This window comes from Mustela lutreola, chromosome 7, assembly GCF_030435805.1.
Source record: "Mustela lutreola isolate mMusLut2 chromosome 7, mMusLut2.pri, whole genome shotgun sequence".
Classification (NCBI taxonomy): domain Eukaryota; kingdom Metazoa; phylum Chordata; class Mammalia; order Carnivora; family Mustelidae; genus Mustela; species Mustela lutreola.
Genome location: NC_081296.1, coordinates 117,873,671 through 117,886,263, shown reverse-complemented (window position 1 = coordinate 117,886,263; position 12,593 = coordinate 117,873,671). Strand labels below are relative to the sequence as shown.

The window sequence follows — 12,593 nt, the reverse complement described above, 5'->3', positions numbered from 1 at the left end:
TATTTTTATTTTTCCATTTAATATACCTTGGAGATTATTCTAAGATAGAAACCGTGTTTAAATAAAAACTTGGAAGAAATAAACAAATTGTTTTTAAAAACCTATTTGGTAAAAATGTTATTTAAGTAGAATTGACATACACTGCTGTATTAGTTTCAGCTTCCGAGCTGTGGAAACCAATGGTTTCATTTCCTAATCTCCAGCTGTGGTTCCGGACGAGCAATAACTCATTTATTGAGGACTGAGCTTTAGGTTAATATAGAGATTTAGTTCAGCAGTTTGGGGAAAGACTCCTCTAGTTAGTTGGTATCTTCCCTCGTTCCTTCCCCAGGGAAGAAAAATGAAGATGACCTTCTCATCTGCCTTTCCTTTTTTCCAATTTGCCTTTTCCAATTGTTTTCTGCCTTGGCTAATCAGAATTTTCAGAAGAAAATTTCTTTTTCAAGGAAATAGTGGCAAAATATAATGGTGGTAAAAAAGACACAAAAGGAACTTGGGCCAGAACCACGCATGATGTCCCAATAAAACCAGAGCACTCAGAGCCTGACTAGCCTGCAATTATTCTGTTCAGTCTCCGAAGCACAAGACTCAAAGCTCAGGCAGGACCTCGGGCCCCCCCTCTGCTTCCCAGCCAGCGTGAATCAGCCAGCAGCGCAATGGCCCTTTGTTCAGAGGGGGTCAAGGCAGAGTGTGGGATCACTAAGATAAAACCATGACCACACACAGTTTCGGACTCCTAATCTGTTCTAACGGCTGGAAATACGACACAGGATGGGTCTGAAGAAACAACTTGAGATTGGGAGAGACATGCTAATAGAGGGATGAAATATCCTCGTGAAATCTAGCATGATACATTATAAACTACAAACAAGGGAAAACAAAGGTTCAACTTAAACAATAAGTTTAAGTTAAGCTTATAATCCCCTTTATGGAATTTCTGACATCAAATTGCTTAGAAACCTTCAACTTGCTAAATGCTGAGGGAAACAAAAGGCACTGTGTGTGCTCCCTGGAGACTGCATCCTTGGGAGTGGTGCCACAGTTACCAATAAGGGCCAGACTGGGAGAAGCTCAGACTCATCACCTCTTTCCAGTCAAAGCACAACACACATTAAGAGAATCCAACCTTTGCCATCCCCTGGACTCAAAGTGCCAATGAAAAATAAAACCTCAAGAGTTCTGATCTGAACCACCAGAGCACCAGGTCATGACTAAGCAACAGAAACATGAATTTCCCCTCCCCATCATCAGACCTCTGAGTCCAGGCCTTAAGGGGTCTCCCCATGTAACACCTGATGGTTCAGATCAAGGAGAGCATCTCCTCTAAACAGCTTTGTAACAGAGGAAGGAGTTGGGGTCATTAGCTTACCAGGTGGCCACAAGGTCAAGGTCAAGTCTGTTCTCCCAACAGACTTATCCCTTGAGGTTGAACAGGCTCAAGGAGGAAAGAAGAAAGGCTCTCACAGGAGGGGGTGTCTCCCCAATCCCCCCACACTCCTAACCACAGCTTACCTTGGTACAAGGTGGTTGAACTTATAAGAACTGAAGACATCCTGGATCTTTTCTTCTACTTTTGCCTGGTAAGAATGCAGGAGATAGGAGAGAGAAAACAGATACAGATGAGTCCTCTGTCAACTTTTTCTTCCAGTTGCCACAAATGTCCATTGGCTACAATTGCTTGGTGTGGTTTTTGTACTTCATAGGACTATGAGCCCCGATTCAAGGGCTCTGTAGGATGGCGGGCTTAGGACAGACGAAGCAGAGAGAATGTCCTGTCCCATGCTGACATTACCCTCAACTTCTCCAGTCAACTATCCATATATCCAAACTAATGGTGGTGCTGGAGTTTGGCTCACTGGCACCAGCTACTTAGGGAGCAGACAAAGCATTTTGCTTGAGAGATTTATTCTTGCCTGCTTTGTGAAGTTGTTTAGGTGTTCGCTTAACTGACCATTCACAAATACAAAATTAATTTCTGCTAAGGGTCATACCTTCTAATGTCAGACTGAACCATTTAAATACAGACTGAACATTAAAATTCAATCTGTATTTAAATTCCCTATGGGATTTACAAGAACATCAATCATGGAAACACCAACGAAGCAGCACATCTGGTCATTGGTCCTATGTCACACACAGCACTCAACAGTCCCATAATATGCAGGATCTCAGAAAGCCAGGTCACAAAAAAATCCAGATCGCCTGTTTCCTATGAAGACCCACCACGACATGGTCACACAGTTCAGCTTCTGTAAGGAAAGGATACAGCACTGCAGAAGTGACCTAGTTAACAGGAGACAGAGTTTCTCCTTCACTGGCATCCCTGTTCTTGGTAGTGAGGCATGTCCTCATTGAGATTTCAAGATACATAATAATGTCCTCTCTGGGAATTTCAAAATGTATTTTTTATTTCTGAATGGTCCACGGAGTTACAGCATCTAGGGCCTCGACGTATGTGCAAGAATTATTTGTGATGATGAGGGAAGGAATGATGTGAGTCATCTAAAATGGCAGCCAATCTAAAATTCATTTATACTTGGTTTCAGTATATATTTTGGTATTTGCCTCTGAACATGAGTTTGAGGGATAATCTGGCTAAGAATTCATAATATTTCAAAAAACAGACTGAAGTCACTGTAAGAATCTGACTCATGGGGAATAAGGAAGTTGTCCCAATTCTTCATAATTCTTTTCCTTTCTAGACTCTCACACAAGACTGACATAAAGCACCAGCCTAAACGGAAGACAGACGGCATTTCTCAGTTACACCTTCCTTAGCTGTAAGCTGAAAGGGACAGAAAAATATACAAGAAACATAAGTCAGTAAGATCATGCAAGAAAGATTTGCCTACAACATTCTGTTAGAGTTAAGTGAATTGACGAATTCTGAATGAAACAAAACCAACTGGGAGGAAAACTCACTTTGTTTGCCCAAATACAAGCTGACTCAAGTCCACACGACTTAATAATATTCCAAGGCCGGGGCTCCTGGGTGGCTCAGTGGGTTAAAGCCTCTGCTTTCAGCTCAGGTCATGATCCCAGGGTACTGGGATGTAGTCCCGCATCGGGCTCTCTGCTCAGCGGGGAGCCTGCTTCCCCCCCACCCCACACCCCTCACCCACCTGCCTCTCTGCCTACTTGTGATCTCTGTCAAATAAATAAATAAAATCTTTAAAAATAATAATACTACTATTCCATGGCAGATGGATGAGCCCATTATCACCTTAGCATTCTGTCACTGAGATCCTTACAGAGAAAAGGATCCAGACAAGAACTCCTTCATGAGCAGACCCACCTTCGGCTCCCCCTCGGACAACAAAGGCAGCCAAGAACCAGCTAAGGAAAAGAGAGTTTTACTGCTAAACTAGGATACCTGACAGACAGAAGGCAAAAAGTACTTAAAATATTCCCAACACTGTGTCATTTCTCTTCAGAGCTCCTAATCACTCTTCTGCAGAATGAATGAACAAGAGATATTCCAAAGCAGTTAGTAACAGACTTAACGGTCTGAAAATCTAAGTTATGAATTCTAATAAATACCTGAGTATTATAGTCCAGCTGTTCATAAAAATGGCCAAATAACAATTCCCTTTATCTTCTCTTAAGAATTGGTATATGTTTCTAATAGCTTCATTGAGATATCATTCACACACCGTTCAACTCACCCATTTAAAGTGTATGATTCAATGGCTTTTAGTACATTCACAGAGTTGTGCCTCCATTACCACAATCAATTTTAGGATATTTCCACTACCCCCAAAAGAAATCCTACACCCCTTAGAAGTCAACCCCAACCCTTCATCTTCCCCAGCCCCTGTCAACTATTCATCAACTTTCTATCTTTATGATTTGCCTATTCTGGATATTTCCTATAAATGTAATCACACAACATAACGGTCCTTCGTGACTATCTTCCTTCACTCAGCATGTTTTCAAGCTTCACCTATCTTGGGGCATGAACCATTACTTCATTTCTTTTTATTGCCAAGTAATATTCCATTTTATGGATATATCGCATTTTTTTTAATCTGTTATTCATCCATTGATGGGCATTTGGGTTGTTCTCATTTGGGGGCTATTATGAATAAAGTCGCTAGGAACATTCTTGTGTAAGTTTTCAAATGGATATGTGTTTTCATTTCTGCTTAGGTATAAGTAAGTACCTGGAGGTGGAATTGCTGGACCATAGGGTCACTCTATGTTGGCTCTTTTAGGGACTATCAGACTGTTTTCCAAAGCAGTCATAGCATTTTATATTCTTACCAGCAACGTATGGGCATTCTAATTTCTTCACAACCTCACCAACACATGTTACTCTCTGTGGTTTTGATTATATCCATCCTAGTGGGTGCAAAGCAATTATTTCTTTGTAGTTCTGATTGCAATTCCGTCATGGCTAATGATGTTGAGCATCTTTCTATGGGCTTATTGGCGATTTGTGTATCTTCTTTAGAGAAATATATATTCAGATATGTCTTTTTTTAAATTGGGCTGCCTTTTTATTATTGAATTGTAATAACTTCCTATATATTCTCTGGAATATTTTATATATATATATATATATATATATATACACACTTATATATATATAAGTCCCTTATCAAATACATGATTTACAAAAATTTACTCCCATTCTATGGGGCACCTGGGTGGCTCAGTTGGTTGAGCAACCAACTCTTGGTTTTAGCTCAGGTCGTGATCTCAGGGTCATCATGGGATCAGGCCCATGTTTCAGGGTCATGGGATCGGGCCCCCTCCCCACTCAGCAAAGAATCTACTTGAGATTCTTTCCCTCTGCACCACCCCCACTCTCACTCTCTCTTTCAAAATGGATGAGTGAGCCCTTCAAAAATAATTTTACTCCCATTCTAAGTGTTGTCTTTAGGTACTGGTATATTTTAGAAAAAGATCACCTTAGAGCACACAGTATGGTTTCTAGAGTACAACTTTAAAAATAATACTTAGCAATAAGTCTGCAATGTTTTTTTGACACATAGTAATGAATTAATATAGAAATTAAAAAGAACTCATCTGGCAAGGAGAAAATCAAAGTCATCTCCAATACATGCAACATCCTTTTTTGCCTTCCCTTCTCCCCATATGGCCTGCCAAGTGTTATATAAAATCTGAGTAAGTTTGTTACCGAGAAGATGCAAGAATTCTTTGCTCCAATTTGTGGAGCAGAAGGAAAGGAAGAAAGTTAGTTGTATACAAAGGAGTTACCATAACAGGTATGAGCCTGCCATCCTTAGAAAGGCCAGCTTGAATGGTTGACCCTTGGCTGATATACAGAAACCTGAACTTGGGAGGGTCCCCACCATCCCAAGAACTGATGCATGGCTCACTGTGCTGAAATTGCATAAACCTTATTTATGCTCAACAGCTACTTTTTTCTGGGAGTCTGTAATTTTAAGACGTGCTAGGCAGAAGGTACATATGTGACCAACCCCCAGTAAAAACCATGATCCTCTGAGAAGCCTCTGAGAAGCTTCTCTGGTAGGCAACACTTTGCATGGGTAGTCACAATCTGACGTCCAAGAAATTAGGTACATCCTATGTGACTCCACTGGGAGAGGACCCTTGGAAGCTTTTGTCTGTTTTCCTCCAGACTACACTATGAGTCTTTCACTGGCTGATTTTGCTTTGTAGCCTCTTGCTGTAATAAATCATAAATATGAGTACAACTTTGCTGAGTTCTCTGAATCCCTGTAGTGAACCAACTAGAGGTGGTCTTGGGGACCTCTAATACATTAATAGATTTAAAAATTTAACCTTGATAGAATTAAGGGAAGCAGTCATAACAACTGCTTAATATCCATAGGTAAGATCTATAACTAAATTCCTTTTTAAAAATTCATCAAAATTCTCACTTTACTTTTTTTTTTTTTTTAAAGATTTTATCCATCCATTTGACAGCAAGAGATCACAAGCAGGCAGAGAGGCAGGCAGAGAGAGAGGGGGAAGCAGGCTGCCTGCTGAGCAGAGAGCCCGATGCGGGGCTTGATCCCAGGACCCTCAGATCATGACCGGAGCCAAAGGTAGAGGCTTAACCCACTGAGCCACCCAGGTGCCCCCAAATTCTCACTTTAAATATAAGAGAACTGACATTAAGCATGAAAAAAAACAAAGTTACCTCAGTCATGAAAACTCTGAATATAGCTCTCAAATCAGAATTCTTTTTTTAAAAAATCAGCTTCAATACTGCATAGGGATTCTAAACCATGCTCACTCTCCCTGAGCTCTCATTTTATCTTGGATTTCCATGCTTCCTTTCCATCCCAAAGGAACAGACTATTATATTCTAGTCAATCTCTCCCCTGAGAACGCCAATAGGCAAGGCAGTCACCAACCGGGTACAATACAAAGGCTGATTAACAGCCCCATAACAACAGGTAATTTTCTTTTGTATATATAGCAAAGGGTCCATAGGTTCATTTCCCTTGGGCACAGGGCACACAGCTCATGACCATGTTAATGAAAGTGATATGACTCTTTTGGGAGAAGGATGACAGCTGAAAGCATCAGATCTGTTTCAGAAACACTGCTATATGAAATGTTATAAGAAAGGCCAGCGGGATTAGTCACTAGAAGACGTAGTCCCAAGGGATTAGCTCTTCAAAGTTCTTAAATAGTCTGGGAGAAAAAAAAGTAACAAGAGGCTAGTTCAAAACACACACACACAAAGAGATAAAGAAATTCCTGGGACAATAGGGGAAATTTAAAAATTTTAAATGGGATATTAGATGATACTATAGAATTTTTTTTTCCCTAGGTGTGATGTTATTGTCCTTATGTAGAAGAATATTCTTTAGAAATGCATGTTTTATTATCTTATCAGATTCAGGAAAAAATATTGGCATATACATATATACACATGTGTGTATACATACACACACACACACAAAATCGTGTCTTGGCTAGATGATCCATTGGCTTATCTCCTCTTTTGTCCTTATCTAGGCTGTTTCACACTCCATAGATGCAGAAGTTAATTTGATAGTTATGCAAATATTTTTACCCATAGATATGCATATGGTATCTGGTAAAATGCAGTTAATAATTATAGAATGTATACTGACTAATTTTGCTATGCCTTTGTAATTTCACCTCAGCATTCCTTATGTGCCTGTGAATGTGTGGCACATTGAGCTCTCTTCTGAACTGGTTATCACATCCTATCAATTCCATGAGTTAAATCTTTGATGTGTTCATTTTATATTTGTATGAGTCTTGATTTCATCCTCTTTTAAAATTTATCCTTTAACAGTTTATATGAAGGACAAAGGTTAGGTAGACGGTAAACAGTTGCTATCAATTTTTCGGCATATTTGAAATTTTTTGTAATAAAATGTTGGAGGGAATTATTAAGAATCAAAACAAAAAACTTAATACCCAAATTTCACCATGACTACTGTATCTAGGCATAAGAAAGATTTCTGAAAAGTCAAATACATTTGCAGATACACATACAGTGCATCCATATCCCAACTAAACAGTGACTTTTATACTTCTGTGGCCATGTCTGCATCGCTAAAGTTTAGCAAGAATCCTACCAAACTGGTTTGGCCAGAATCCCCCAACCTTAATATCTGATCATCCTCAGTCTCTGACTGGGTTCCTTATCCTCCATCTTCCCTCAGTGATGTCGGCTCACGCTGCCTGCCTTTAGGAGGAAGCCCATGAAATTGGCTTAGCCAGAATTCCTTCTTTCGCCTGACCCTTCCTTTTGGAAAGTTTCCATCCAGCAATCCCTCCACCTTGCTCCTTGGCTATAAATCCCCACTTTCCCTTGTCATATTCAGAGTTGAGCCCAATCTCTCTCCCCTAAGCAAAAGTCACTGTAGTAATAAAGTCTTGAATAGAGACTTCCTTTTACTAGTGTCACAAATAGCTTTTTCCTTAACAATACCACCCACAACCACCGGCAGAGTGACTGAAGTTGAAAAAACCAACAACACCAAATGTTGGTGAGGCTGTAGAGCAACCAGAACTCTTGTTATATAATGCAAGTGAGAGTATAAAATTTACAACCACTCTTTAAAAGGATAGCAGTTTCTTATAAAACTCAGCATACACCCACCCTATGATCCAACAACTCCGCTTTTAGGTCTTCGCTCAACAGAAATGAAAACATATGCTCATAAAAAGACTTCTGCGAGAGCGTAGCATTTATAGCCGTTAATATCCAAATCTCCAAAATAATATCCAAATATCCAAAATCCAGAAATAGCTGAAGTGTCCATCAAGAGGAGAAGGGATTGGGCGCCTGGGTGGCTCAGTGGGTTAAGCCGCTGCCTTCGGCTCAGGTCATGATCTCAGGGTCCTGGGATCGAGTCCCGCATCGGGCACTCTGCTCAGCAGGGAGCCTGCTTCCTCCTCTCTCTCTCTGCCTGCCTCTCTGCCTGCTTGTGATCTCTCTCTGTCAAGTAAATAAATAAAATCTTTAAAAAAAAAAAAAAAAAAAAAAGAGGAGAAGGGATTAAAAAAAAAATCAACAATCATGTTAAAAGGAGAACTGCAGGCCCAAAATAAAGTCACTTATGCTAGGTCACTGAACTGGGACTTAATACCTAACCTAATTGCACTTTCAATCTCCCCTAGAAATGTAATTTTTTTTTTTTTTAGAATTTATTTATTTATTTGACAGAGAGAGGTCACAAGTAGGCAGAGAGGCAGACAGAGAGAGAGAGAGAGAGGAGGAAGCAGGCTCCCCACTGAGCAGAGAGCCAGATTCGGGACTCGATCCCAGGACCCTGAGTCAAAGGCAGAGGCTTAACCCACTGAGCCACACAGTGCCCCCCCTCCCCCAGAAAAGTAATCTTAACCAGTCAAGAATTTTCTGGTCAGTGCCAATAAGGTAACCTGTCTCATGGGCCCTCTCTATGGACGTTACCATGGGAAGGGGGACCTCACCCAAAATAAGTATTTTCTTCTGTGTACCTTTATTTTTTTTTAAGATTTTATTTATTTATTTGACAGACAGAGATCACAAGTAGGCAGAGAGGCAGGCAGAGAGAGAGAGGAGGAAGCAGGCTCCCCATGGAGCAGAGAGCCAGATGTAGGGCTTGATCCCCTGGGACCATGACCTGAGCTGAAGGCAGAGGCTTTAACCCACTGAGCCACCCAGGCGCCCCTTCTGTGTGCCTTTAAAAAACCTTTCCCTTTCTGTAGCCCTTTGGAGTTCCTTTCTACTTGCTAGATGGGATGCTGCTCGATTAATGAATTGGTTAATAAAGCCAATTAGAGGGGCGCCTGGGTGGCTCAGTGGGTTAAGCCGCTGCCTTCGGCTCAGGTCATGATCTCGGGGTCCTGGGATCGAGTCCCGCGTCGGGCTCTCTGCTCAGCAGGGAGTCTGCTTCTCTCTCTCTCTCTCTCTCTCTGCCTGCCTCTCTGTCTACTTGTGATCTCTCTGTCCAATAAATAAATAAATAAATCTTTTAAAAAAATAAAAATAAAAAATAAAGCCAATTAGATCTGCCCATTTATTCAGCTGAATTTTGGTCTTTTAACAGACTCGGTGGCAGCACTGGGATCCAAAGCAAACTGGTGGCATCTGGAGACAGCAAGAAACAGGTCTGGTGCCCTGCAAACCCTTCTGAGTTCACGGTCTTTCTCACCATTTCTGAGGGCTGCCGGTGAGCTCTCGGTGGAGCTCCCCATCTGACTAGCTTTCCAGTCTAGGGTTACTGGTCGGTCCACCCCCAGTCCTTAGCCCTTGGTTGAATCTGCAATTCCACACTGGAATCCCTTCCCCATTTCCAGTCCACAGTCTGGACTGCGAGTTTAATCCAGACTGGAAATTGCTGGTGATGCACACAGGGCCTTGTACTAGCCAATCTGCAGTAACTTCTAAACCCCAGCCTTTGGTTCTATCTTCAGATTCCATGCTGGGAGCTAGTAGTGGCAGTTGCAATTCTCCATTTGTTTGAATCAGTCCATGGTCCCCCTTCTTTGAGGCCAGCTGGTTTAGTCTTTTCCCCAGTCCCTAGTTCTTTGGTTCCTGCTGGTGTCCACATTTCCATCTCCTCAGTTGGTTTGGTTTCTGTTAATGTGCACATGACGAAGGCTTAACTAATAGAAAAATAATAAACTAATAATAATAGAATGGGATCCTCAGAATCTAAAGAATTAAGTGTTCACCTTCTGTCACATCTGCTTATTTTATACCTAAGAACGATGGCCCCAGAAGCTATAAATGTCTACAAGCCTGTTTGGGGTCCTAAAGAACTTAGCTTGATAACTGTCAGGAGCCCCAAACTAATACCAGACAGAATAAGGCCAGTCAGAAGCTCAGAATAATTTCCATTCTGGTAAATGGTAAAAAGCAACTCATGCATTTGGTACCTTTTCTTCCACAGCGTCTATCTAAAGCCAATCTAGGGGCGCCTGCGTGGCTCAGTTGGTTAAGCATCTGCCTTTGGCTCAAGTCATGATCCCAGGGTCCTGCGATTGAGCCCCGCATTGGGCTCCCTGCTCAGCAGGAAGCTTGATTCTCCCTCTCCTGCTTCCCCTCCTTCTGTTCCCTCTCTCACTCTGTGTGTGTGTGTGTGTGTCCCAAATAAATAAAATCTTTTAAAAATAAATTAATCAAATAAAATAAAGCCAATCTAGGGACATCTGGGTGGCTCAGTTGTTAAGTATCTGCCTTTGGCTCCAGTCATGATCCCAGGGTCCTGGGATGGAGCCCCACATCGGGCTCCCTGCTCAGTGTGGAGCCTGCTTCTCCCTCTCACACTCCTTCTGCTTGTGTTCCCTCTCACGCTGTCTCTCTCTGTCAAATAAGTAAATCTTTAAAAGCAAATAAATAAATAAGGCCGATCTAATGACACACCAACTTTTATATCACGAACTACCACATCCTTTCTTCCAATATCTCCCCCTCTCTCCCAGAGGAGGACCCTTCCAGAAAGTGGATTTGCTGCCTGGCACTCATGTTAATGCTGAAGATCCAGGAAAAGAATCATTAGTAGATTAAATATAAAGCAAGGATTTTTTTTAATCCTCAGGAAAAACAAATCACTTTATAAGCAATCCTTACAATGTACATCTGCCTATAGGGGGTTCTTTCAATCCTTTATTTTAAATAGAAAATACCAGTTGGGGTTGATATAATCAGTCTAAAACAACCTCAGTCAGTTTGTTTTGGTTGCTGATAGAGGTAAGCTGATGGTATCAGGTGATGGTATCAGGAAAGATAACAAATTAAGCACAGATTTAGCAATTATTCCTGAGGATATGAACTCACACTTCTACATGTTAAATTGCCACTGTAAATTCTTTTAAAGATCATTTTAAAGAGTAAATAAACAGTTATGTTGTGGTGATCACAGATACACACCAACTGGACACATTGTAAAAGGGTCCTAATGTTACACAAATAGGTGCCTATAACTTGGGATAGAATATGCTTAACCATATTCAAAAGGGATTTATCTCAAAAAAACAAGAAATGTGGTCTTGAGAAATACATTGGTTGACCCAAAATGTGGCTCCAGCAAGATAAAAATACTAAGGTCAAAGATGTATGTGAAGATTTTGGAGAAAAATTTTTTATAAATAAAAAGGAAAAACAATATTTCTAAATTAGTGTGATTTTACAAAGTGTATGATCCTAGAAAGGTACATGTATCTAGATTTAAAATCTAAATTTTGTAGGTAGGCATCTGATTTGTTTACACATTTAAAAGTATGTGTATTTTCAAGTTGACCAAAAAACTTTTTTTTGGACTTTTTAATAGGAAAACTGAGGGAAATTTGATATTTGGAATTCTCTTAGAGTTGAGCAACATGATACATGCTGAATTTCAATAAAGCAAAACCAATTCACCAGAGCTAGCTTGCTGACTGTGTGACCAAGCAGAGCTCTGGTCCCTTCCATCAGAAGAGCAAAAAACTAGTAAGTTTGATAGTATTTAGTGACTTGTTTCACCTCCATTTAATAATCTTTCAGAGATTATAACTTGAAATCAGTCAACAGAAGGTGTCCAGGATTCATTCCTGGACCCCTGATGTTCCCTCCGTCAGGAGCTGCAGTGGCACAACGCTCAACACTTGAAGCCAGCTCCCTAGCCTGTCTCCATCCCTCTCCACCACCCACCCCAAACTCCACTGGCTTCACCCACCCAACTGACCTAATTTCCTATCACAGCCAACCAGCCCCCTCCATGCCCGGTATGGTGGAGTCTTCATCCCTAACAGCTCCTCTGACTGGAATGGCTACCCACCAATTCCATCCTTTACAAGCCAACATTCTCCATGAAGTTGTCCTGACCACCTCAGCGCACAACATATGGCTTCCACTCCCGCACACCCTTGCGCAATGCAATCATAATATAGCACTTACTTACACGCTTTTGTAAATCATTCTGTGGTTGCCTCTGGCATATTCTTTTTTCTCTCTAAGAGAAAAGAATTTTGAGGGCGGGGACTAAGACTAATAATCCTTCCAGATACTCCTCACAGTTGACTGTCATTTAACTGAATGCTGTCTAATGATCTCATGCCACTTCAAGTGGAGGAGACTTTTGCCCATGTTTCTAAGGACAAACTACAAGAAAAACAGGAGTCATACCTTCCGTAAGCAACAGTTTTTG

General features: G+C 41.1%; 1 protein-coding gene across 1 annotated transcript in view; it reads right to left on the bottom strand.

Moving 5' to 3' along the window:
- FNTB (farnesyltransferase, CAAX box, beta) overlaps positions 1–12,593 on the bottom strand; it is a 65,020-nt gene that overhangs the window by 48,093 nt on the left and 4,334 nt on the right. The window contains exon 2 of the mRNA XM_059182341.1: positions 1,513–1,577. Within this exon, the coding sequence (XP_059038324.1) occupies positions 1,513–1,577 (65 nt within the window). The remainder of the gene's footprint in view (positions 1–1,512; positions 1,578–12,593) is intronic.